Below are 25,465 nucleotides of genomic sequence, written 5' to 3'. Positions count from 1 at the left end.
GGGGCGTGATGTTGAAAATAGTATAGCTTTTCGGTTTCCTCGTTTCTCAGACTACATTTCAGAATTTTTTCCGAACCTCTACCATCATGCGTGTAGCAATAATATTTTTTTATATTATTTATACATATATTTTATAATGTATTTTTATTGCTATTTTCAATATTTTTGACATAATCTTTTCTCGTTTATCGCCGTGTAGTATGAGTTATTATTTTCAATGAATTTTTTTATGGAATAAGTCCTAAATTCTGTTTTTTTATAATCGGGGGCCCCGCACTGCTATTCGTTCCTGGCGTCTCGCATGTGGCCGCTAGAAGTGGCCGCTAGCTTCAGCGTCATCGATGTTGCGAATGTTGCGTACCACATTATAATTTGTAGCAGGATTAGTCACCTCGTACGTAGAAATAACAAATTGTTTGCGAGGTAAGTTATGAGATGAAAATATCATTTTCTTATAAAGAGAAAAGTAGTCTCATTGTCAAATAAGCTCTAAGCAATTTGAGCTAAATCTATCGAAATATAAATTGCAATTTACTATTGATGCATATTTTATCGGATTTCTGTTTTTAACGAGAATATGTAATATAGACAAAAATAAGAGACACGTCTTTTTTCAAGTGTTTTCTTATATGTAGAGAGCATGAAACTCTTTCAAAAAATTGATTTTTTTCTTCCTGAATGAATATTATCTGAACTCTCAAAGATATGAAAAAATGTTTTAAATAAAAGTTGAATGATTTCAAGAATATTGTTTATACTTATACCTACTTTATGTTTATACCTACTACTTTATAATACTAACAAATTTTTTTTAATTTTTTCTAAATAAAAAATATTTGTTAGAAAAATTTGTTTATTACTATTCTAAAGTACTCTTCAAACCCTCAACATTCAACTTTTATTTAAAAAAATTTTTTTTAAATAATTTAAACGACATTGACTCAGGAAGAAAAAACCTATTTTTTTCAAGATAGAGTTCTACCCTCAAAAAGTATTTATTAAAAAAAAAACGTATTTCTTATTTTTGTCTATATTTTAACATATGTGAAACTTATTAAAATCAGAAGAAGACATTTGATCGTGTGTCTTTTAAAGTTGTATTTGTAGGAATCAGACAATATACACGTGTCCCTGTCGTGTCTTGGCAAGTTGTACTTAATGAAATTGCATGATTAGAAATATAAATTTCTCCTACTGTAATAAAATAAGAAAGTGAGGTAGCAGGAGAACCAAATAAAAAATACGCGGAAAGAACGATTTTACTGATGTATCTAAGGGTGCGTCAAAATTATCGAGCCGCGAACCGAGCCTGCGTCCACATTCAAAGATTTGATGTAAATCTATATTCATTTCGATAATGTGGATGTAGGATCTTTGAATGTGGACGCATCGGTTCGCAACTCGATGTTCAGCTCGATAGTCTGGACGCACCCTAAAAATTTAGCTATAGATATAAATCTGAAAATAATTTTGTTTTGGTATTAAAATAATTACGTAGGACACTCAAGCTGATTGCTAGAATGTCAAAACTTTTTGTAGAGCATTGAGAGCTCATACTTGAGTTTCTCACATAATTATTTTGATAGCTGAATAAAGTTATTTGCAGATATGTATCTAAATTTTTAGATATTTCTGCAAAAACATTCTTTCCGTGTATAGATAACAAGAACATATATCATATACTATAGACTAGAAGAATAGTTACTTTTGAAGAATTCAAGGAAGAAATGAGAATCTCTGAGAGATCGTGCGCAATTCAGTTTTTTACTTTAAAGAATAAATTTCAGTAGCAATACTGCAGATAAAGTAAAAAATCTATTAGTCGTTTCTCGTACTATTTATGTCAGTTTTTTTCGAATTTTAAATCTAAATGTTGCGCACATAAAAATTTTTTACATTACTTTCAATGAATTCATACAGAAATGTGTCGACTGACTCTTTAGTGATCAATGCCTCAATTACGAGTATTATAAAATATATTTTTCAAAACGCATTGCGTACATATAACTTTAAATACTTAAGAATTTATTCATTTTCAGGATGGAACTACAAAAAATGTTTAATTACAGAAAACTCGCTATTTCAGAGAAGAGAATGTTGTAAAGTAAGACATAGCAGTCTGTATTACCTTAAAATAAGAACATTCTTTCAGTACAATGTAGCTTGACACATATTTTATACACATCATCTATAAAGACAAATCATATAGTTTGTAACACACAATGATACTTACCGAACTGTAATTGACCATTGACATTACGTACAGTTTACCGGCAGTCAATGTGCACGGCACGATACTTCTGTAAAGCAAAATCCGCAGCACTTTCTTGGTTTGTAACGAAAATGCGTACCAACGCGACCTACAACTAAGACATCTTCTTTTGAATTGAGAATTTAATTAATTACTAATATATTAATAAAATCGGTTACTAATAATTGAATTAATTAATTATTAAAATATATATTTTTCAACAATGAAATTATGTCCTTTGTAACTATATTGTATAATACACAATATTTTAGAATTCAAAAATTGACAAGATCAAATTCAAGAGTGAGAGTTACTATACTATATATCGCAGGAAATTATGCGTTAATGATATTATGGTATTTAATATGTAATACATTATCCATTAAATAATGCAGTAATGATTACATCAGAATATTCAGCACATTTTCCTGACGATATTTTCTCTCTATTCTCTATCAAATATTATATAATATTTTTACACGCTATTGAAGACGTTTAAGCTGTGATCCATCAGTCTCTGCCCTGGCAGGGTCATGCACAAAAGATGGAAAAACGATGCTAACCACAAGGCAGTGTATCTAATAATATTCTCGGTATTATCGAGGTTATTGATTACCTAGATAAATAGAATTATCTAAATAAATGCTATAAATTTACAAATTTTATCTTACATATATAATTATTTATTCTGTTATGTACTTACTTGAATCCCTATAAGGCTTATGCCAACTACATTACACAACAATTGGATACCTGTCGATAACGTGAAGGAAGATTCTAATACGCGAACATATCTGGCGATGAAAATAATCCGTAAGTCTAGTTATAAGTTGATATAATATGATAATAGATAAACGATGAATCACTGTTATAGCTAAAGTAATTTCCGAATAATTTAATATCTCAATTTTTAATCAGTACAATAAAATCAGTATAACGCGCTAATATTCAGGGAGTACAAACTGAATTGCAAGCTGATGTTTTTGCAAGCACGTGACAAATTCATAAAAAATCGCCTTCTCTTTGAAGCAAGTATCTTCGACTTCTACATCTTGATACGTTCTTTCTTTGCTTTTCGCGAAGTAGCTTGTTTTATCAATGTGTCCTTTTGAAATAATATGCTCTAATCGATACCTGGACAAATGTTAATGTCCAACAAATATCTGAAATTTTATTCGAGAATCTACACTATATTATCATAAAATATTAAAAAGTTATGTTTTACCCAATGGCTGCGAATAAACCGCAGCCATGCTCCACGTATGATATATATGTAGTGTCGACGCATACTACAATCGATATGCACAATATAATCGCCACATAAGAATGGAATAAAATGGGATAGTAGTATTTCTCCCGATCTACACGGTACTCGACCTCGATCAGCAACTTTCGCGGGCGACTATCGTTGAGAGGCATTACAATGTCCATAATCTGCGGCGACATCGGAATCATCATGAACAGTGCCATCGACGTGTAAATATAAACTGCGAACAACGATCGACACCTTTACTGCTTAATTACTTTTCAATTGATATAGCTGGTATAACAATGGTAGCGTACATGCTGTTTGCGAAATGATTAAATCTACGATTCATTATTTTTAATCATGATCAAGCGGAAGTAATATCCAGAAAATTACCGGTTTCTTACTTGAATAAAATATTACCACTTTTCTACCGAACGTAACGTAATCCTGCATGATCTTGAAGTCCATAGAATTGGTAAACACCTGCCAGTGGTATTCGATTAAAGAAAACAAGTACCGCGTCTAAAGTTTTTATGATAGAAAGATTAAGTCACACAATATGAAGTGCAATGACACGCGTGAACACGTTCTGTAAGGAATTTGTTTATACCTCCTTAATATTAAGGATAAGGTTGAACAATTTCGCCAAACAGGTGATTCCAATTATCGTCGAAATCATGCACTCGATTGTGATATCAACGTTACCCCAAGTATCGAACATGCGTATCATCTGAGAGAATGAAGTATCACTGTAAGAGGTGTTAAAGAGTGATATTGAGATAATTGTGACGTTGTAATATATTCCAGTGACGATGAAAGCTATCATTATTTAAAAGTCAGATATTAGCCAAGAAATAAGCAAATCGGAGATCCAAATTGGCGCAATTGATTCTGAAGCGCTCTATATATTTTTCAAAAATAAATACGGATCGAATCCGAAAATGTACGCGCTCTAACTTCGTAAATAGCGCAAGATCAAATAATTACATAGTTACCTCTGCTATAAGAATGCTGACATCGACTAACACTATCGTGCTGAGTATCAATATCCTCTTTGTCTTACTCTGATAAGGCCAGGTGCCGATCTGCGACATGAAAGTCTTGTTAATGTGGTAGTAATGCAGTACGACCGACTGCATGGTGAACTTGTCACCGTAGTAAGAGATCGGTGAATAAACCGATGAAGAGATATGTACGTTCCGCATACTGGATATAATAATCAAGTTTGACACGTTCAATGTTTGTAATGATACACTGTCAGTATTCGTTCAGGTAGTCGTTCATTTAGAATAGTCGTTCGAGCAGCGGAAGTTCGAGGCGTTATCGATTTCAGCAAACGTACGATTAGCGCTTTTCTTTGCGATAGTTCAATTCAAGATTTTGACAAGAAAACCAAGTTATTTTTTCTCAAATTAACCGTGTCTTACCCAATCAAACTATACCTTTTATCATGTCTTTTTTTTAACGGGATTTGAAGAATTATGAGAATTTAAAAAATGTACTGCTTATATAATTTATTCGTGGAATAATTTGTGACAATTGCGATAATCCAATTACTTCGTATTTATGCTTTTATATTAATTGGTTGGAATTTTTAATTATCTTCTCTTGTCCGTTATTTAATTAATTTTTTTAATCTTAAGTGTCTTAATTATTCTTTTTTTCATTAACATTTACATAAGAATTATGGAGGAAATTATGATAATAAATATACTCGATAAATGTATTAAATATCAATACATTTGTATAAATACACTAGCATTAAATAATGAAATTTGTTTAAATAATTAATATTTTTATTTGTACTACAAAGATGCAAAAGAACATTATTTTAATGCAAAGGAATACTTATCAGAGAAACGCCAAAGCCAAAATAAAATTCATTGAAAGTTCCGTCTACACAATCTGAAAAAAAGAGACATTGAAGTTAAAATATAATATTTGAATGTAATATTAAATTACAAATGTATATTGTGAATATTCGTATTGTACAAGAGCTCTTCAGTGACACTATAAGTTTTCATCATCGTGCCATCATCTTGTGTTCAATATATGACTTCTCATTAAGATAAGTATAATGTATCCTTCTGAATCTTGATTTTGAATTTTGCATTATTCCTGTAAATAATATCTTAGGAATGTACTAACATTTCCAGCAAGTTAGAGCATAATACTTATTGCAGCAGATTGAAATTATATTTCCATTAAGCTCATGATCTGCCAGCAGATCCTGTTGATATAATCTGATAAGAGATTGTAGCAGAGACCAAACAAAATTTGTCATTTCGTAATCATTGAAATGGAACATATTTAACTAGTTATGAAATGGCAGATTTTGCTCGCAGTTTCTGCAGTCCCTCTGCCATCATATTTTGTGTTAGCAGATTCTGTTCTATTTCCACTGGCATTCTGTCGATCAAATTTGTCGACACGTCAATTCGTGCCTTCAAGTTTTATTATAGATCGCGAGAATTTTAGACTGTACAGAAAAAAATGTAAGTATGTTTTTCTATCTGAGTAAACTACACTTTTGAGCACTGTAACTTCACTAAAAAAATATATTTTTTTTAATCCAATTAAATTATGTCACATTTAACCCTCCGTGAACCAGATGAAGTGTGATATACCCTAACAAGATGAATTTCTATGACTTCTTAAAAAGTACCGCGCGCATATTGCCGGTTTCGTACAACTGCAGAGTGCGTTATTTATACCAATCATACTAAATTATAATACATTTATGATGAAGTATAGCATGGAGTATGAAATATACTCACATATGATTCATGTTGATTTTCCACCTGGTCCGCAGAGAGTTAATAGCACTTTACATTTTCGCACATACTTGCAATTTTTTATTTGGTATTCATTTATTGTTTAGGATAATAGCTTCATTTCGTGAACACGTAGCTATCACTGACGTATGCTCACATCGAACACATTGAACTCGCAAATTGCTCAGGCGATAAAATTACGACTCATTTATGTTATTTCCGCGTAAATGAGTCGATCGACAATTGTAACGAAAAGCTACAATGAAAAGGGTTTCATTGCGTGCAAATAATTGATGGCATAATGACGGACATTTATCCTGAAACACAAGGAATTGTTAATGTTCTAGCGCTTTGCTTGGTGCAGGCGACCGTACGCAAAGTAAAGTAAGTATCATTGATATAGTTCGTATTCCTAGTATTTCTAAGAATGATCGAGCGAAAGGACATTTTGCAAAGTCGGTATTATGCAATTCCTAGATTATATATGACGTTAGCAGGATTATGGCCGTATCATCCAATTCGCAATAGATATCTGCATTTTGTACCAACATTTACGATCTGTTCGATCATTCTTTTACCCATGGTACATAATTGATTTTAATTAAGAGAAGAGTAATGAGATAAATCTTAAGAAACTTTTTATTTTCTTCGTGCCAAATTTTTTATATAAAATCTATCGATATATGTTTTTTATATAAAATTTATATAAAGCAACGCTCTTTATAGCGTTTGATAGTGCTCAATCAATTATTAACCAGCTTGTTTCACACAAAAATATATTGTCTTTCTTCCTAAACAAAAACATCTTGAAGATTAGGTTTTCCTTTAAAAAAGAATATATTAATCATTATCAATGTTTTGTAACATCTATATCAACATTTTATAGTTATTGTATGTCCACATTGCCATGACGGATCTCAATGATCTATTCGAGTGTATGCCAACGATACTAATCACAATAATATTCAGCTTTAAATTAGCGAGCTTAATGGCAAACAGTAAGAAAGTAAATAATGTGATTATACATACTATATATGCAGATTTTATTAATGCGATTAACGTCACGTAATCTAATTCCCAACGGCCAATAATAAATATCATTCGTAAAAAAGACAAGTGTGTTTGTAGATAGAGGCCTGTCTTAAGACGATAGAGGACGATTGGTTGTCATTAAATACGGATAGTGAAAAGGCTACTTTGCAACGACATGTTATACATGGTCAATATCTGACGATATTTTATGCAGGTGCGTTAAAAAGAAGATAAGCTAAATTTTGTTTTGGTAAAATATTTTTGGAAGAAGAGTATATAGAAGAATTGAAAATTTGCTAGAAAACTCTTTTCCAGTAACTTGATCGAATCTTTCACGCTCTTTGTATTACTCGCGTGTTTCCAGTCTTTATGATGACGACAGGTTTGCTCTACATGTTCAAGTCAATTGTATTAATAATGATAGAGGATACGTCAAACTCAACTAGACTGGCTGTAACGGAACTACCTTTTCGCGTGGAATATGGCTACACAATAGATCAGTACTTCTATCCAATAGTGATTCATTGTTATCTAACCGTATACTCTCACGTGACCGCCACGATTGCTGCTGATACCTTCTACTTCACTTTGATTCAACATGCCTGTGGGATGTTCTCGGTTGTCGGGTAAGAGTATCAGAAACAATATTTTAAAAACTGATAATAGGAAACAAATGTTATGACCAACATTACAAAAAATACTTCGATGTAGGAAAGATCAGGACCGGTTATCACAATTTTTTAATAATTATTTTAAAAAAATGAATGTAAGATTTTTAAACATTATATACGTTATAATATATATTTACATCTCTTGGCTATTTTTAAAAAAGATTACTTTTGAATATATCATCATATAAATAAGTTATTTAATTTTAAATAAAGCTGCATAAATCTGACAATTAGTCTCTTACTTACAAAGGAACCTTCGGAACCGTCCCTCACCGATTTTGAAGGGCTTTGGATGTTGTAGAGTATAAAAAAATATTAGACCCATATTTTTTTATCAGCGTATCTCAAGGTTAGGGGGTGAAAATTAATGAATGAGGGTAGGGGAAAGTTAAAAAATTTGTTATTAAAAAAATTGAATACACCATTATATAGAGCACAAAATACCATAAAACTTTTGTATTAAACATTTTTTAATATATCGTATAGTTTCGAAGATGTTTGCTAAAAATGATAAAATCTATTTTTTCCGAGGAGGTGTTTCACCCCCTAAACCTTGAGATACCTTTTAATACCTGATAAAAAAAATATGAGTCTAATATTTTTTTATATTCTACAACATATTCAAAACCCATCAAAATCGGTGAGGGACAGTTCCGACGGTTCCCTTGTTAGAGTTAATTACCATATGTTGTTAGTAATATAGGGTTTGTAGTGACATATTTTACATACATGGGTAAAACATACCAAAAACGCAGATTTATTTTAATGTCAGTTCATGTGTAAAAAATAATAGTAATTATAGTATTAATGCAAAAGTAAAATAATAACACTGTCCAACAAAATTTGATCTGTATTTCCTGCGGCGATCACAACAAGTATTTTTTAGTAAAAAAAGTCACTGAATTCAAATCCGCCAGCGAAAGATGTCCACTACGTCAAATTTTTTAAATAAATCGAGTAATATAAGCCAAAAACGGCGTTTTTTTACCATTTTTAGTAAGACAGTTTGTACTCACAATTTTTCTAAGAGAGATTGTATTCAAAATTCTTTATTACAATAATGATTAATTAACATAAAAAATTATAGAACATGTCATTTTTATGATTACAAAGAAATTGCGATTTGTAATGCCAAGAACTAATAAAAAACAAAGCAGATCATGGCAGAATTAAATAAGATGTTGTATGACGCATGATACGGCGGTACGATCAATCAAAAATCGCCTTTAAATGCTAGCACGACTTTCATTTTTCTAAAATTTTTCTATTTATATATATATATCAATTGCATTTAGGTGGAAAATGTATGCACGCTATTTTGCTGTTGCGCATCTTTGAAAATACAACACCTTGTCTATTCCTTCATGAAATAAAATAACAAAAATTTACTCACCAACTTTATTTTCTTAAAAAGCGTTGTAATAAACACGATGCTTTAAGGGCACAGCAATCTACAGTAAAAATAAGAGAATATCTTGTCATGTACTAATTGAGTTTAAACTTTTTAACAATCAATCTTTATGACAATCGGCCTCGGTCTCTCCTACATTGCTTGTTTCGGTCCTTCTTGATTCCAATTTAAATAAAGTTGATGATGATCTGAAAATATAATTTGCCAAGAACATTATTATTTTAGTGGCTTCCAGACACATGCTGGAACATATTGGCGAGGATATTAATGAAAATTTTAATCTGAAGCCCCACAAGATAAATGACAATGATTACAACAAAGCTCTTAGTTGCTTACGCAAGCATCTGCATGTAATAAAGTACGTGTTATTTTTATTAATTCTAATAATGTGTACTCTACGTTCTATTGTTTGTAACTGCGCTCAAATTTCGCTGCAGATTCGCGGAATTGATTGATTCCACGTTTGCCAATATATTCTTGGTCAGCGTTAGTTTAAATATGATCGGTGGCAGTATATGCGGTATTCAGGTATGCTCCGATTTCTTTATGTTATATTCCACAATGAGAATTATTGCAGCGAAAGAGAAGAATTTTTTTATCTAATAGTATTAATATCTTCTGGGGGGTCTGGATGTTTTTCTCTCGAATCATTGAAAACTCTTAATATAATAATACGGAAATAGAGAATACGAAAGGGAATGTATGTTTCAGGTGCTGATGAATCTAAATGACGCGAAAGACATAGTAGCACCCCTCGCTATCTACATTGCTCAACTCACCCATCTTTTCTTTCAATTTTGGCAGGCTCAATTTTTATTGGATTACAGCGTCGTTCCGTACGAGTCGATGTAAGAAATCAAATCCTTTTGGGCTCATTCAAGAGCTCTCGTTATCCTTTTGGAACATCAACATTCCAAAGATCGAAAAGATGCATGAACTGCAAACATAAATAAACTTTTCAGTTTTACTGCTATTCATTAATCATGATTTGAATCGTAGTTGCAGAGCAAATTGGTATTACACCTCGGAAAGATGTAGAAAACTTTTGCTGCTAATCATGAGTAGAACCATATTACCATGCAGAATAACTGCTGGCAAAGTGGCGACTCTATCCATTGAAAGTTTCGGCGTGGTAAATATAACTTTATTGTTTGTTAGTTTTTTAAATTTTCTTACATTTTTAATCTTAAGATATAAATAGTGATGTTTCTCTTTAAAGGTTTTGAAAACGTCAATGTCCTATTTTACGATGCTGCGCTCTTTCCATTAACAGTTTCAACGTGCGTATGCAGACCAGCTTGTTGAGAAAACTATACAAGCCATATTTGCACGTGGATCATCGTGATACATTTACGTAACAATTAACCTGAGTTATTATTTAATTGTTAAAGATATCGAAAATATAAAATTTTATGCTAACAAATCTCAAAAATCTTTTTTCTTATTATACTCAAGAACTGTGAACACCATAAAGAGAAACGCCATATGATTGCTTTCGCAATAATTAATACAATTGTCTAAGAATAAAATTCTTTTAGACGTAACCCAATCCGTAAGTTATACTTTTGTGGGGATCAGAGTGATTCAGACATGAACGAATGAAAATATTGCTAAAGAAATATCTTAAAAATATAGATTTTTCTTTTATATAATTTCTAATGTTTGAAAATTATTATTTTATGCTTAATATATGCCTCAGTGTGTAATTATTTATAAATAAAATTTTTTTAGATCTATAAATTTTTATTAAATTTAAGTATGGGTTAAATTAATCCTCACGCGAACATTTACATATACAAGTAGGTATATATATATATATATATACTTATGGATTAATAACTCAATTTATTATTAGCTTTATTCGATGCACGGCGAGAACTCTATTGATTCTATCGTACCGAGTTGTCACTCTTCGCAAAACTGCGATCGAAAGTTGTGTAGTAGGAACTTGCATTGAAGGGTGACATAATTATATGTCGCGGGAAATAATCGCATAATGTCATAATTACGATCATGCAATGCTGCGACATAAGGAATTGATAATAGCTATTTTCGCAGCTTGCCGAGTGACGAGTTCACAAGAAATCGTCTATAATTCGTAGCTTAGTGTTCCTGAAAATGGATGAGCGAAAGAACGTTTGGCAAAGTCGCTTTTATACAATTCCTAAAGCGTACATGAGCTTAGTAGGAATATGGCCTTATCATAAGTTTCGCGACAGGTGTTTTCTCTTTGTGCCGATGTTTATATTTTCCATCACCATTCTTATACCCCAAGTATGTAGCCACTAATTGTATCACTTGTCTTTTCTTTTTATCCTGCAACAACATCATCCAAATATATCAATGTATATATTTATATTATATTAGTATATTAATTAGATATAATATAATATATGTTTCATATTGTGTTATATATTAATATGTATTAAAATATAATGCATTGTATAATATTGATGTATAGTTATTGTATCTTCTAATCGCTGCGACGGATCTCGACGATGTATTCTCTTGCACACCATCGATGTGGATCACCATAATATTCAGTTTTAAATTAGGGTGGTTGATGATGAACAATAAGAAAGTATGTGATTATTGCACATGAATTCAATGATGTGATTAACAAGATAGAAATTTTGATCGAAAATTCTTGATGGAAAATTTAAGGGTTGAATCTTTTAGCGATATTCCTACAGACTTCTATAGATAGACTGCCGACTTCATATTTGAAGACAGCGCTGGGCAGCGTCATATTTATGTTAATACTAACATAAGTGTATGTTCATTCACTCTCACATGTATAAATCACACGGATAATAACGTTAGTGTTTTCATATAAATTCACGCGATACTCACAGACAGAACGCATATGTGAACTGAAACAAGTACAGCTCGGAATCAGGTTCATCTCTTTTTATCATATTGAATCAGCAGTCTAGTTATAAAAGTCTGTGGATATTCCGTGTGTAATATGTGTAGTTTTCTTCTTTTTTTTATTAGCTGCAATTAAATTTTTAATTCCGGTATTACAATATTATCAATATCGCAAAACATACGGGCGCGCCTTATATTTATAGTTGAAGACCTGTCTAAAAATAATGGAGGACGATTGGTTATCATTGAATACGGATGTAGAAAGAATCATTCTACAACGTCACACCGCATATGGACGATACATCACGCTAACATATGGAAGTATGTCGTGGAAACTGCTTTAGAAGATATCACACTCTTTTTTTGAAAACCAAGCGATCTAACGCTTTAATGCGTATATCGATATTCAGTCTTCATGCAGTTCCTGGGAATCCTTCTCATCTCGAAGTCAGTCGTGGTGATGCTGCTGGAGGATACTTCGGATGCGACGATATCTTCTCTAGTGGCGGAAGCGAAACTACCTCTTCGCGTGGAATATGGAGAAACGTTAAACCAATATTTGTATCCGATGGCGGTACATTGTTATCTAGCCGTATTCTCCCACATCAGCATCACGATCGCAGTTGATTCTTGCTACATCGCTCTGATTCGGCACGCGTGCGGAATGTTCGCGATTGTTGGGTAAGAGTATCATACTCGTAATTGATAATTACAAATTGAAATATGATAAGAAAGGTGAACATAAGCGATACCGCGTCCATTCGACCTGTAAGTACAATCTAATACTTCGTCATGCATCTTTGAACCCGCTTCGAACCCAGTCCGGATAAAAAAGTGGCTGGTTTCGATCTCGCCAGGAGTATTATCTTTTGAGCGGCTTTCCAGACACACGCTGGAAAATATTGGTAAAGACAGCAACGACAATTTTGATCTGAAACCCGACAAGGTAAACGACGATAATTACAACAGAACTTTCGGCTGTCTGCGCAAGCATCTGCATGTGATACAGTGCGTGTTAATGGTTTCATAATTAATTGTATTGTACATCTTTAATCTCTATATTGCCTTTAATCGCGTTTAATTTTTCGCGATTTCATAGATTCGCGGAATTGATTGAGTCTACGTTCACAAATATATTCCTAGTCAGCGTTTGCCTGAATATGATTGGCGGTAGTATGATTGGCATTCAGGTATGTAAATTTCTATTATTTCATAATAAAATTTTCCGTCAAAGAGAATTTTGCAAGCGAAAAGAAATCGACATTTGGCAAAAATAATTCATACTTAACGAAAACTTTTAGAATTTCTGGACTGTATTGACACGTATATTTCAGGTGGTCTTAAACTTAAACGACGCAAAGGATATCGTAGAACCCTTTGCTATTTATATCGCGCAACTCATTCATCTCTTCCTACAATTCTGGCCAGCTCAATTTCTATTAGATTACAGTATCCTTCCTTACGAATCAATGTAAGAACATAATTTTTTTTAATAAATTATCGTTTATTATATAATAATTTTTCTAGACATGTGTAATTCATAATCTTTCCATAATTTTTTTGAATTTGTTTTACAAACATATATTAACAATAAATTTTTTTTTCACTTAAAATTACACTCAAGTAATCTTGTTCCGAACTGTAGTTGCAGATCAAATTGGTATTACACTTCAAGAAGATGTCAAAAACTTCTTTTTTTAATCATGAATAGGAGTTTGTTACCATGCAAAATAACTGCTGGTAAGATCGTGCCTTTGACTATTGAAAACTTTGGCGCGGTAAGACAATTGCACTAGTATATTCACTATTCTTATTTCCGCAATTTTTTAATTTCTATGCCTTAATTTCTATGTAAAAAACTTTGATTTCATTTTTCTCAAAGGTTCTAAAAACAATGATGTCTTATTTCACGATGCTACGTTCCTTCAAATGACGACTTCAACGTATTTTTCTGCAGTTTTTATAAAGTTATAAAATTCATGTAGGTATTTACATATAATTTGCCATGACAGTTTCAGCAAGCGATAGATTTGAGTAAATTTAAAGGTATCAGAAATATATGATAAAATATTTTTTACGATAACAAATCTTATATCTTTTATTACAATCAAAAATTTTAATATATTAGGGCAGTTAACCGAAACGTAACGAATGAAAAATTCAGACATTGAACTCAACTAATATGTTAATAATTAGATAATTATCTTGATTAGCAAGACACTTCTTCCATTGTGAAACTAAACGACGGATGCTCTGTTCATAAAATTCCTCGAACCGAGATTACATCCACTCGTAAATAGCTTCCTGCACTGCTGCATCTGATATAAATTTTCTGCTTTTCAGATCCTTCTTTAGCACCCCCCCCCTATTTTGTAATTTTTAACTTTTAACGACAGTTCAATAATATTAAATTGTCATTGCGCAGCTTTATAACCATGTATATATGTCCGCAATGACAATATAACAATATCGAACTGTTGTTAAAAATTACAGATTTGCGATACAGATCTCCAAAAATGTAGAAATTGCAGACAATTCCAATGGGAAATACTGGAGCCCGGCCTACAGCCCAGACTTGTCTCCATGCGATTTCTACGTTTTTGAAGACCTGAAGAAAAAACAGGAATTTTCGTTGGAACAGTGCAGGAAGCTATTTAAAAGTGAATACGATTCCAGTTCAAAGAGTTTAATGAATAAGAGATATCCGTCGTCTAGTTCTAGGATACCCGACGTTACGCTCTAGTTTCACAATGAAACAAGTGCCTTGCCAACCATGGTGATGATTATTAACATGTTAGTTGATTTCATTGTCGTGAGTTTTTTGTCCAGTACTTTCATTTGACTGCTCTATATTAAAAGAAAATCATTATACGATTCTTTTTGTAATAATCATTTAAGAAGAAAATCTTTGTAGTTACAGTTTAGAAATTTAATTTGGCACACACTATTAATTTATTACGAGAAAGAATTATTGCTATTAAAATTGAACGTATTATTAATTATTTTCAAATCTTTAGTATTTAAAACTATGTATTGTTTTATTTCAATAATTTTATGTAACTTCAATAGTTGTGTGTGAATATGTATACAAAGAATTATTTAGATATCAAATATTGATTTTTTTTTAATCTAAAAATGATGTCTTCCTTTATAATATTACGTTCCATCTAATAATGATATCATAGAAATATCTATATATAATCCATGTGTTATTTTCTTTACCATAAGGAAAATTCTTTACCATAAGGAAATTATTCGACAGCATCCTTACAAATCAATATAAGAATATAATTTGTTTTAGGGAATTATTGTAATTTTTTTTAGACATCTGATACATGTAATTCACTATTTTTGAATTTTTTACGAACATGACATATTAATAATAAATATATTTGGCTTTATTATATATTTTAAATAGAGAGACAATGAAATGATTCGAAAATCACGTATATGTGTGAACTCTTGAAACCACATTTTATTAACATTACTGTATTTTGTCAATTTTACTTCTAACATTTCAGAAATTTCAGAGTTTGTAGAAGTTAGATTAGACTATTACAACGTTTCATGTCTCTCTTAAAATAACAACATTTCACCTTTCTACACTATTCATTACCTTCTATTTATTTTTTCAATCATTCGAAATAAGATTCAGAGTTCAGTCCTCTTTATAATACAAGATAAATAAATATAAAAGTGTTCACTAGAAATCGCATTCAAAACCAGTTTATTTAAGACACATATTAATATGGAATATGAAAGTAAAAGAAAATGTCAAAGAGAAATGTTAAACAACGGGTTTAAAAATGTAAAAGGGAAAGGATTGAAACATAGATAAATAATCGCTCGCTTATTCCTCAGCGACTTCAACGAACCTCAATTACGATACTGTCGCCGAATAGGGAATGAAAACAATCGATAAGTAATTTTCTGTAGTTTATCGAACACACACAGAACAGTTGATATAGTCCGCAATCATCTTATTCTGAAAAATGTTCGACACAAAAGACGTTGAACAAAACCGACGTTACGCTCTTCTTAGATTATACCTGACCATCTCTGGATTATGGCCATATCATAATCTTCGCGACAGATGTATTCGCTTCGTACCGTTCTTTGTGTTCTCCTTCAGTATTGCGATACCTCAGGTATATACATTGAAAAGTTCGCAAGAAAGGATTCATTTATTTATTGCAAAGTTATTGATTGTATATATTTTTCTTTGAACGATCAGAAATATATTTATATGTAATTATCCAATGAACCCTGCTAATCATTGAATAGTATTAAAATGATGTGATAGGGTTAATGAGAACTCTCATCATAGTAATTAGAAAGAGAGAGCAAGAGAGAGAGAAAAGAGAAAAGAGAGAGAGAGAGAGAGAGAGAGAGAGAAAGCAAAAGTTGCGTATATTATTTTTAATATGAGTGTATTTCCTATGTGAATATACGTATTCGTTGTCCTCTTCTCCAAACTCACATGATTACGGACGAACGTTTCGGTCATTGTTTGTCTCATTACTGTGGTGAAAACTCTCATTAATCCTATCACATCATTAAAACTCTCATTAATCCTATCACAATTAATATTGTTTATTTAAAATATTGAGAGTCCATTATATAATATATTGTCATTCTTTTAATTTTATTAATTAAATATTTACACGCGTGCGCACACATTATAAATTTTTGAAGTATACATGAATAACTTTAATACAGAAGGCTGAAAGAGGAAAGAAAGAGGACAGACAACATAAATTTTCATGTAATTAATCAAAAGTAATTGTAAATCCGTAAATGTATGAAATTAAAATAATATATGTATATATATGTAATATTTTCTATTATATATCTTTTCGGTTATAAAAATTATACAAAATTGACAAATTATACAAAATTGACAAATTATACAAAATTGACTAATTTCGTCATTACGTTTCACTTACTGATTTTAATATAGGTACTTTATTTACTAATTGGCTCGGTAACTCTCGATGACGTGTTCGAGAGTCTGCCATCTCTAATTATCAGTATACTATTCAGCTTTAAATTATTGGTTATAATGTTAAATAATGAGAAAGTAAGTGATGAATTTTCAAACTTGCATTACCATTTCACTTTTATACGAAAAAATGTTACAACGGCAAGAATATGGGATGTGTTTAGGTAAAGATTTGTCTTAACACAATACGAAAGGACTGGCAGTCAATAAATACAGATGTAGAAAGAATTATTCTGCAACGGCATACAAGATATGGACAGTATCTGGCGACATTTTATGCAGGTGTGTATAATTGTAGAAACTTGTGTCAACTTCTTGAATGCACACATATACCTATATAAGTGCAATGTGCATTTTGGATCATGTTCTCCACGATCTTCTGAAATATTATTGTACCTTAAAAAAAATATTTCTTAAAGAACATACTGCGAAAAAAATCGATTTTTAAACATATTTATAAATATATGCCTTAAAGATCTTTCTACGAATATCGTTCTCTCTAGTTTTCGTGCATACGATGACGAGCCTTTTTATGCTTAAACCAATCATAGTGAGTCTGATTACGGATGATATCTTCAATACAACAAAATCTTCTATACCAATTGCATCGAGATTGCCCTTTAACGTTGAATACGGTGAAAAATTCAATCAATATATATATCCGATAGCAATGCATAATTATATGGCCGTGTTTACTCGCTCGTTCGCCACAATAGCGGTTGATAGCTTATACTATGTTTTAATTCAACATGCTTGTGGAATGTTCTCGATTATCGGGTAAGCTCTTTTAATCATGAAAAGACAACAATACTCTTCTTAAGTTGCTATTAATTTCTTCGATGACTTATAATATAAAAATCTGAATTTATCAAAAGCATCGATATTTTTTACATTATAGAAATGTACTTGAGAACATTGGAAAAAATAACGCGAACGATTTCAATGCGAAATCGGATAAGATTAAAGACAACAATTATAGCAAAACTTTACACTGTTTGCGTAGACATCTCGATGTGATAGAGTATGTATGAAGAAATATTAAACGACGATAACCATTTCTGATGTTAAGTAATATTTACATATTAATTTACATGTAATCGTTTAGTGTTCTCATTTCACAGATTTGCGGAAAATATCGAATCATTATTTACAAAGATATTTCTGATGAATCTTAACTTAAATATGATCTGTGGCAGTTTTTCTGGTATACAAGTACATATCAACTTTTCTTTTTTATATTACAAATAATTTTGGACGGAGATTTTTATTATATTTTAATGACAACGAACAAAAAATTACGAAAGAAAAATAATTTCCATGTCTATCTTCATAATCAGGGTAAATTTGATCAGTGCGACAATAAAAAAAAAGGAAAATAAGTTAAATGTTCATTTCAGGTGTTAATAAATTTAGAGAAGAACGCAAGTGATATCTCCGTGCCCATAATTATCTATCTTGCACAATTCATCCATTTGTTTCTTCATTTCTGGAACGCACAATTTTTACTTGACTACAGCGTTCTGCCATATAAGTCTATGTAAGAATGCAAGTTAATTCAAGTCTATTCCTTCATAATTTATTTACCATTTTTCGGATTTTTTTTCCTTTCTTTAGCCATCTAAAAAGGCTTGTATCAAAATATATATATATGGTTTTTTATACTTTTGGCGCATATTTACAATTGTCACAAATAATTTTGCGCTTATAATTATTTGAATTCTGATGAAATTCCTTCATATATAACATATACAAGAAGAATGAAAACATAAATTATAGTTTTCTATAATATATATGTTGGATGTCAAAATACAAACTTAACAGAAACACAAACACTTAGTTTAATATTAATATAAAGGTTTGTTATATTTATTACTTTAATTCATATTTATTTTATTTCCAATAATAGCTGCAGAGCGAATTGGTATTATACTTCGCAAAGATGTCAAAAACTCCTTCTCTTGATCATGAACAGAACGACGTCACCATGCAAAATCACAGCCGGCAAAATAGTGATTCTATCTATTGAAAGCTTCGCTACGGTAAGTATAAAGTATATTGTATTCTTATATATACATATTTTCAATTATTTTGTTGTATTTAATTTATTTTTTAAAGGTTCTAAAAACATCTTTATCTTATCTCACTATGTTTCGTTCTCTTCAGTGATGATTTGGCGCATGAATAATTTATTCAAAACTGTCTAAGTTAAAATACATCTCTTTAATACAATAAAAATTGTATGTATTAAAGGATTTTGCTTTTCTTTTTTATAATTCTTAATATTTTTTTCAATTTTATAACAACTAAAATATAAATATTAAATGTATAAATATAAGTGTATGCATACATTTTTTAACTTAATTTTGGATTTTTCGAACCGCCTTAAAATATATATATATATATATATATAAACATCCGCTCTTTTAAAAAAAATTTGCTCCATATTATATATATATCATATGTAACATTACATAATTATGTAAGTTAATTGTTTATCGACATAAGCTACACATATATAGTATATATATATAATATAAATAAAATATATATATATATTATTAACAAGATTTGAAAACTTATCTTTCTAATTAACAGTGGTGAAGAACGAAGAGACAATTCGAAAATTATTTGTGATTAAACTAATAATATGGCATATTTTCACATGCGTTTGTCACTTCTGCTATTTACTTTCTCTAACACAGGTATATACAGTTTTCTCTAACACAGGTATATACAGTTTTCTCTAAAGCAGTATAAGATTCTACCTTTTCCAAGACGAGATAAAATCGTAATGGAATATAAAATTAAAAGAAAATGTCCCTTCAAAGAGAAATGATATACAATGGCTTTAAAAATGTAAAAGAGAGATGATTGAAACACAGTAGGTAATCGTCCGCTTATTTCTGAGCGCAATTACGATACTGTTACTGAATAGGAGATGAAAGAAATCGATAAGCAATCTTTCGTAATTTGTTGAAAAATTAAACGCTGAATGTTGACTTTCATATAGAGAATAGTTGATATAGTCCGCAATCATCTTATTCTGAAAAATGTTCGACAAGAAAGACGTTGAGCAAAACCGACGTTACGCTGTTCTTAGAACATACCTGACCATCTCAGGATTATGGCCATATTATAATCTTCGCGACAGATGTATTTGCTTCGTGCCATTATTTGCATTCTGCTCTAGTATTGCAATACCTCAGGTATATACATTCAAAAGTTAGCAAAAAAAATTTGTTTATTATACTGCAAAGTTATTGATTGTACACTTTCTTTCTTTGAACAATCAGAAATGTATTGATATACAATTATCCAATGAATCTATTAATCAACTATGCACGCGCACGTACATGTTAAATTTCATTAAATTTTTTAAATATATATAAATAACTTTAATCCAGACACGGTAATGTCTCGGTGCTAAGAAAAACGCATAGCGTTTTATAATAAGACGGTAGAAAGAGAACAGAGAAAAAACAGACACATAAGATAAATTTTGATGTAATCAAATGTAATTATAAATTAGTGAATGTATAAAGTTACAATAATATTAATAATATGTTGTATAATGTAATTCTTTTTTTTCTCGTATAATTGATTGAACACATAAAATCATTATATATCTCTATTTATATTTATATTATATAATTTTATTATAAATTCTATAAACACAACACGATCAATTTTGTTATTATATGTTTTACTTTATATTAATTCCAACACAGGCGCTTTACTTATTAATTGGCTCGATAACTCTTGATGACGTGTTCGAGTGTTTACCAGCTCTAATTATCAGTATAATATTCAGCTCTAAATTAATGATTATAATGTTAAATAGTAAGAAAGTAAGTGATGACTCTTCAAACCCGCATTAACACTTGACTTTTATGCAAAAAAATGTTACAATAGCAAGAAATACGGCGGCATGTGTTTAGGTAAAAATATGTCTTAACATAATACGAGAGGATTGGCTATCAGCAAATACAGATGTAGAAAGGATTATTCTGCAACGACATACAAGGTATGGGCAATATTTGGCGGCATTTTATGCAGGTGTGTACAATTATAGGAATATAGCGTGTATTTATTTTGGATTACATCCTTCGCGATTTTACGAAACATTATTTTATTGCTTCAAAAAATTGCTTATTAAGAGTGTACTAATCGAAAAAATTGACCTTTGCGGTTTATGTGTACACATCATAAAAATAACTTAAGAAAAAGATCTTGCTGAAATTATTATTTTCTTTAGCTTTCATGCATGTGACGTCGGGTCTTTTTATATTTAAACCAATCATGCTGACTCTGATGGCGAATGATATCTTCAATGTGACAAAATCTTCTATACCAATTGCATCGAGATTACCATTTCGTGTTGAATACGGAGAGAAATTCAATCAATATGTTTATCCAATAACAGTACATAGTTATACAGCCGTGTTCGCTCACACGTTTGCCACAATCGCGGTTGATGGCTTGTACTATTGTTTAATTCAGCATGCCTGTGGAATGTTCTCAATTATTGGGTAAAATCTCCCTTGATCATGAAAAGGGATGCCTTTCTTGAATTGCAATTAATTTCTTCAATAACTCATAATCTCGAAGTCTCGATTTGCCAAAAGCGTCGATATTTCTGGTATTACAGAAACACATTGGAGAACATTGGCAAAAATAACGGCAACATTTTTGATACAAAACAAGCTAAGATACAGGACAGTAATTACAGTAAAACTTTATACTGTTTACGTAGACATCTCCTTGTGATAGAGTACGTTTGAAAAGATATTTGTAAAAAGATTGTATAACATCTATCCATTTCTACCGTTGATATTGATGTATACATATTAATTTACATATATTCGTGTAATATTGTCATTATTTCATAGATTTGCGGAACATATCGAATCGTTATTTACGAAGATATTTTTAATTAATCTTAATTTAAATATGATCGCTGGAAGTTTAACCGGTATACAAGTACGTATCAATTTTTCCTTTTTATATTACGAATTAATTTAGAACGTACAAGGATTTGTTACATTTTAACAACATTATGAAAAAATAATCTTTAGTAACCACATTTTCATAAGTGGCAAATTTTTCCAGTGCGATCGTCAAAATAAATATGAAAGTAAGTTAAATGTGCATTTTAGGTGTTAATGAATTTAGACAAGAGCGTAAATGATGTCGCTGGGCCGGCAACTATCTATATTGCACAATTCCTTCATTTGTTTCTTCATTTCTGGCAAGCTCAATTTTTACTTGACTACAGCGTCCTTCCATATGAATCTATGTAAGAGTGCAAATTAAATCATGTTGATTCTTTCATAATTTAATTACATCATTTTTTATATTGTTTTCTAGAGCTTTGGAAACATCAGATGACTGAATAATTCAGACAGTTAGAATCTCAAGATCAAACGTTAAATAGTTCGAACAATTCGATCAATTCGTGTTTAAGTAGTGATCGGTAAAAAATGTCAATTAATTATGTCCGAAGTTCGGACAGTTCGGACAGTAAAACATGTTTATAAGATTTATATAATTTTAAGGTGCGATTCTTATTATTAAACCGAGTTATCACAGAAATGTCTAATTTTTTTATGTAATGAAGTTAAAATACTGAACTTGACGTGTGCAAAATTCTAAGGTAGGTTAACGATGAAATAAGAGAGAAAAAGATGTTACAAATGTAACTTTTAATGTATAACTTATAATTAATAACTGGTAAAAAGATTGGAAACGATTCTTTGACTAACTGAACATAAATACTATCATAGATTTCTCTAAAAAATGAAATTATAATAGTTCAAAGAATCACATTTTAACATTTGTAATGGTCACAAAAAGTAATAGGTCAACGGTCTGGAAAGATATTTACATTTACATGCATAAACTTGCATACAAATGTAATCTCGAAAGTAAACATATTCTCACCTTGTTTTCGTTTGGTAAAGATGCAGCTCTTAATTTACACTGTTCAAAGAATTAGGAGATCACTTTTCCTCAGTAAATTTTCAGCACGATACCGCCGGCATTTGCGTAATCCGATGTGTACCACGAGAAAGTTGCTCGGTCGAATTCTGCACATCAAACAAATATTCGTGCAAAAGTTTATTTGGATTCACTCATTCGTTTAAAAATGATTAACCTAAAAAACAGAAAAATATGATTATTTTGTTGCATACAACCATTATAAGCCAAATTATTTGTTATTTTATTTTTTGCAATTGATTTCAGAATATATTTACGGGCTCATATCATCAAAATTTTTTAAATGATATTGGCTAATATCAGCTTATTTTGATTGATTGACTGTTATTTCTAGCTGATATTGTACAGCTAAAACATTCTTAATATTTTATCTAAATTGTACACGGAGAGAATTTTTTTTTTAAATTTACCCTGAAAATATGGTAGAGTTGTGATACAATACAATATTTTAAAGATTTTTACCATGCACTTCAGTAAAATTGATCAAACTTATTTTATACCTTATTGTAGTTAGATTAATGAATGAGAAAGATTTACATTAAAATTCTTCGAAATACAATGTTGTCCCACGAACTCATATTTTCAGGTTAAATTCTAAGAAAAAATTCTCTCAGTGTACAGATATTTGTGATTTTGGGTAGGCCCTGGTAAGGCATCCCAAATTTTCAGCATTTTACTAAGCAATCACCTCAAAAAGAAAAGATTTTTTCGTAAAGAACTACTCTTCCCAAGGTACTACATTTTTTTGAATTGTCCGAACTTCAGACATAACTAAACTGACAGTTCTAACCGATTACTGCTTAAACCCTAATCATAATCCTAACTATTCGAAATGAACGTTCATCTTTTTTACTTTGAACAGATCGAATACTTTCGATTAATATGTTTTATTCTTTTGTTTGAGATTTTTTCCTTTTTCTAAACCATCGAGAAAATATCAAAACGAATGATTTTTTTATATTTTTGGCGTACCTATTATTTATATTATTGCTAACTAAAAATAATCGTACACTTATTTTAATTCTGGTATAATTATAATTCCTTCATATGTAATATATACAAGGTGAATCTAGAGATAGATGCTTTCTGTGTTGAATATTAAGATAAAGATTTAACACAAATATTCGATTTATTATTAATATAAGTTTATTATTAATCGTTTTAATTTATATTTGTCTTATTTCGAATAATAGCTGTAGAGCGAATTGGTATTATACTTCGCACAGATGTCGAAAACTCCTTCTCCTAATCATGAACAGAACGACGTCACCATGCAAAATCACCGCTGGCAAAATAGTGATTTTATCTATTGAAAGCTTCGCTACGGTAAGCGTAAAATTGTATCGTTATGTTTCCAAATTACATTGTTGTAATTGTAGCTTACTGAAGGATTTTTTATTTTTTGAAGGTTGTAAAAACGTCTCTATCTTATCTCACTATGTTTCGTTCTCTCCAGTGATCATTTGACGCATGAATAATTTATTCAAAATGTTTAAGTTGAAATATATATCTTTAATACAATAAAAATTGTATGTATTATACGTATTTTTCTTTTCTTCTTTATAATTTCTGATATTTTTCTTCGATTTTATGACAATCGAAATATAAATATTATACGTAAATATAAGTAGGTATATGCATACATTTCCTCATAATAAATAACATCACTTTTGCTCCATACAGATATAGTTGAACCTTTCACAATATCTAGAAGCTTACTTATGTACTGTATAGTCCACTCTTAAATTGAAAACTTTTAATATTTTACTTGTTTTTGATGAGATGAAAAAATGTTCGAATGAAAGTGGAACAGTTCCGAAAAGAACATATTTTGGTCACATTTTTTTCTAAGTGGAAGAGTTAAAAAGATATGAAGATAACTTTCACTGTTTTAAAAAAATGGAAAAATTTTTTTAAATAATATGGTTCTCTTGCACATAGATATTAAGTTAGAGAGATACTGAAAGACCAGTGGGTATACAAATATTTTATACTCTGGCATATATTGACACAAAATATTAAATATTTCGTAAACTATCAATTTTTTTATAATCGTACATTAATATTTTTATTAAATAATTTATTTTATAAAATTATTCATTTGACCTACACACACACACACACACAGACACATATATATGCATATACAAATTTTTAGAAAAGAGCGAACTTACATACGAATATATATGTGTGTGCATGTAAGAATA

The 25,465-nt window shown here is 30.5% G+C and overlaps 5 protein-coding genes across 5 annotated transcripts; 4 read left to right on the top strand and 1 right to left on the bottom strand.

Moving 5' to 3' along the window:
- Window positions 1-2,077: 2,077 nt before the first annotated feature.
- LOC108727399 (uncharacterized) lies at window positions 2,078-4,705 on the bottom strand. The gene is made up of 7 exons (XM_018455516.1): window positions 4,488-4,705; window positions 3,477-3,758; window positions 3,215-3,385; window positions 2,955-3,045; window positions 2,731-2,867; window positions 2,234-2,300; window positions 2,078-2,128 (listed from the first exon to the last, which is right to left on the bottom strand). Exons 1-7 carry the CDS (start codon window positions 4,703-4,705, stop codon window positions 2,078-2,080), a joined length of 1,017 nt encoding a protein of 338 aa, XP_018311018.1.
- Window positions 4,706-7,443: 2,738 nt separating this feature from the next.
- On the top strand, window positions 7,444-10,292 carry LOC108727440 (uncharacterized). The gene is made up of 5 exons (XM_018455572.1): window positions 7,444-7,520; window positions 7,671-7,932; window positions 9,614-9,746; window positions 9,826-9,916; window positions 10,100-10,292. Exons 2-5 carry the CDS (start codon window positions 7,905-7,907, stop codon window positions 10,238-10,240), a joined length of 393 nt encoding a protein of 130 aa, XP_018311074.1. The 5' UTR covers window positions 7,444-7,520; window positions 7,671-7,904; the 3' UTR covers window positions 10,241-10,292.
- Window positions 10,293-12,483: 2,191 nt separating this feature from the next.
- On the top strand, window positions 12,484-14,192 carry LOC108727398 (odorant receptor 13a-like). The gene is made up of 7 exons (XM_018455515.1): window positions 12,484-12,580; window positions 12,670-12,940; window positions 13,145-13,267; window positions 13,359-13,449; window positions 13,594-13,730; window positions 13,905-14,037; window positions 14,142-14,192. Exons 1-7 carry the CDS (start codon window positions 12,484-12,486, stop codon window positions 14,190-14,192), a joined length of 903 nt encoding a protein of 300 aa, XP_018311017.1.
- A 3,586-nt stretch (window positions 14,193-17,778) lies between these two features.
- LOC108727397 (odorant receptor 13a-like) lies at window positions 17,779-19,449 on the top strand. Its single transcript, XM_018455513.1, has 6 exons — window positions 17,779-18,038; window positions 18,160-18,282; window positions 18,383-18,473; window positions 18,659-18,798; window positions 19,168-19,300; window positions 19,377-19,449. Exons 1-6 carry the CDS (start codon window positions 17,779-17,781, stop codon window positions 19,425-19,427), a joined length of 798 nt encoding a protein of 265 aa, XP_018311015.1. The 3' UTR covers window positions 19,428-19,449.
- Window positions 19,450-21,003: 1,554 nt separating this feature from the next.
- On the top strand, window positions 21,004-22,561 carry LOC108727443 (uncharacterized). Its single transcript, XM_018455574.1, has 5 exons — window positions 21,004-21,317; window positions 21,517-21,790; window positions 21,910-22,032; window positions 22,151-22,241; window positions 22,418-22,561. The coding sequence occupies exons 2-5, from the start codon at window positions 21,522-21,524 to the stop codon at window positions 22,559-22,561; spliced, it is 627 nt and encodes a 208-aa protein (XP_018311076.1). The 5' UTR covers window positions 21,004-21,317; window positions 21,517-21,521.
- The last annotated feature ends 2,904 nt before the right edge of the window (window positions 22,562-25,465 follow it).

Source organism: Mycetomoellerius zeteki, unplaced genomic scaffold, assembly GCF_001594055.1.
Source record: "Mycetomoellerius zeteki isolate Tzet28-1 unplaced genomic scaffold, Tzet1.0 scaffold49, whole genome shotgun sequence".
In the NCBI taxonomy this organism is placed as follows: Eukaryota; Metazoa; Arthropoda; class Insecta; order Hymenoptera; family Formicidae; genus Mycetomoellerius; species Mycetomoellerius zeteki.
Note: the sequence above shows the minus strand (reverse complement) of the source record. Positions and strands in the feature narration are given on the sequence as shown.

What these genes read in the sequence shown, in the direction of transcription:
- LOC108727440 (XM_018455572.1), top strand. Translation starts at nt 7,905, where the DNA reads ATGCCTGTGGGATGTTCTCGGTTGTCGG. An exon ending in GGGATGTTCTCGGTTGTCGG is followed by an intron (nt 7,933 to 9,613) that starts GTAAGAGTATCA and finishes TTATTATTTTAG; the next exon opens with TGGCTTCCAGACACATGCTG. An exon ending in GCAGTATATGCGGTATTCAG is followed by an intron (nt 9,917 to 10,099) that starts GTATGCTCCGAT and finishes TGTATGTTTCAG; the next exon opens with GTGCTGATGAATCTAAATGA.
- LOC108727397 (XM_018455513.1), top strand. Translation starts at nt 17,779, where the DNA reads ATGACGAGCCTTTTTATGCTTAAACCAATCATAGTGAGTCTGATTACG. An exon ending in GCAGTTTTTCTGGTATACAA is followed by an intron (nt 18,474 to 18,658) that starts GTACATATCAAC and finishes TGTTCATTTCAG; the next exon opens with GTGTTAATAAATTTAGAGAA. An exon ending in CTATTGAAAGCTTCGCTACG is followed by an intron (nt 19,301 to 19,376) that starts GTAAGTATAAAG and finishes TATTTTTTAAAG; the next exon opens with GTTCTAAAAACATCTTTATC.
- LOC108727443 (XM_018455574.1), top strand. Translation starts at nt 21,522, where the DNA reads ATGCATGTGACGTCGGGTCTTTTTATATTTAAACCAATCATGCTGACT. An exon ending in GGAATGTTCTCAATTATTGG is followed by an intron (nt 21,791 to 21,909) that starts GTAAAATCTCCC and finishes CTGGTATTACAG; the next exon opens with AAACACATTGGAGAACATTG. An exon ending in AGACATCTCCTTGTGATAGA is followed by an intron (nt 22,033 to 22,150) that starts GTACGTTTGAAA and finishes ATTATTTCATAG; the next exon opens with ATTTGCGGAACATATCGAAT.
- LOC108727399 (XM_018455516.1), bottom strand. Translation starts at nt 4,705, where the DNA reads ATGCGGAACGTACATATCTCTTCATCGGTTTATTCACCGATCTCTTAC. An exon ending in CTTATAGCAGAGGTAACTAT is followed by an intron (nt 3,759 to 4,487) that starts GTAATTATTTGA and finishes TAAGCAGTAAAG; the next exon opens with GTGTCGATCGTTGTTCGCAG. An exon ending in TTAAACGTCTTCAATAGCGT is followed by an intron (nt 2,301 to 2,730) that starts GTAAAAATATTA and finishes TTTGCTTTACAG; the next exon opens with AAGTATCGTGCCGTGCACAT.
- LOC108727398 (XM_018455515.1), top strand. Translation starts at nt 12,484, where the DNA reads ATGGAGGACGATTGGTTATCATTGAATACGGATGTAGAAAGAATCATT. An exon ending in GTAGTATGATTGGCATTCAG is followed by an intron (nt 13,450 to 13,593) that starts GTATGTAAATTT and finishes CGTATATTTCAG; the next exon opens with GTGGTCTTAAACTTAAACGA. An exon ending in CTATTGAAAACTTTGGCGCG is followed by an intron (nt 14,038 to 14,141) that starts GTAAGACAATTG and finishes TTTTTCTCAAAG; the next exon opens with GTTCTAAAAACAATGATGTC.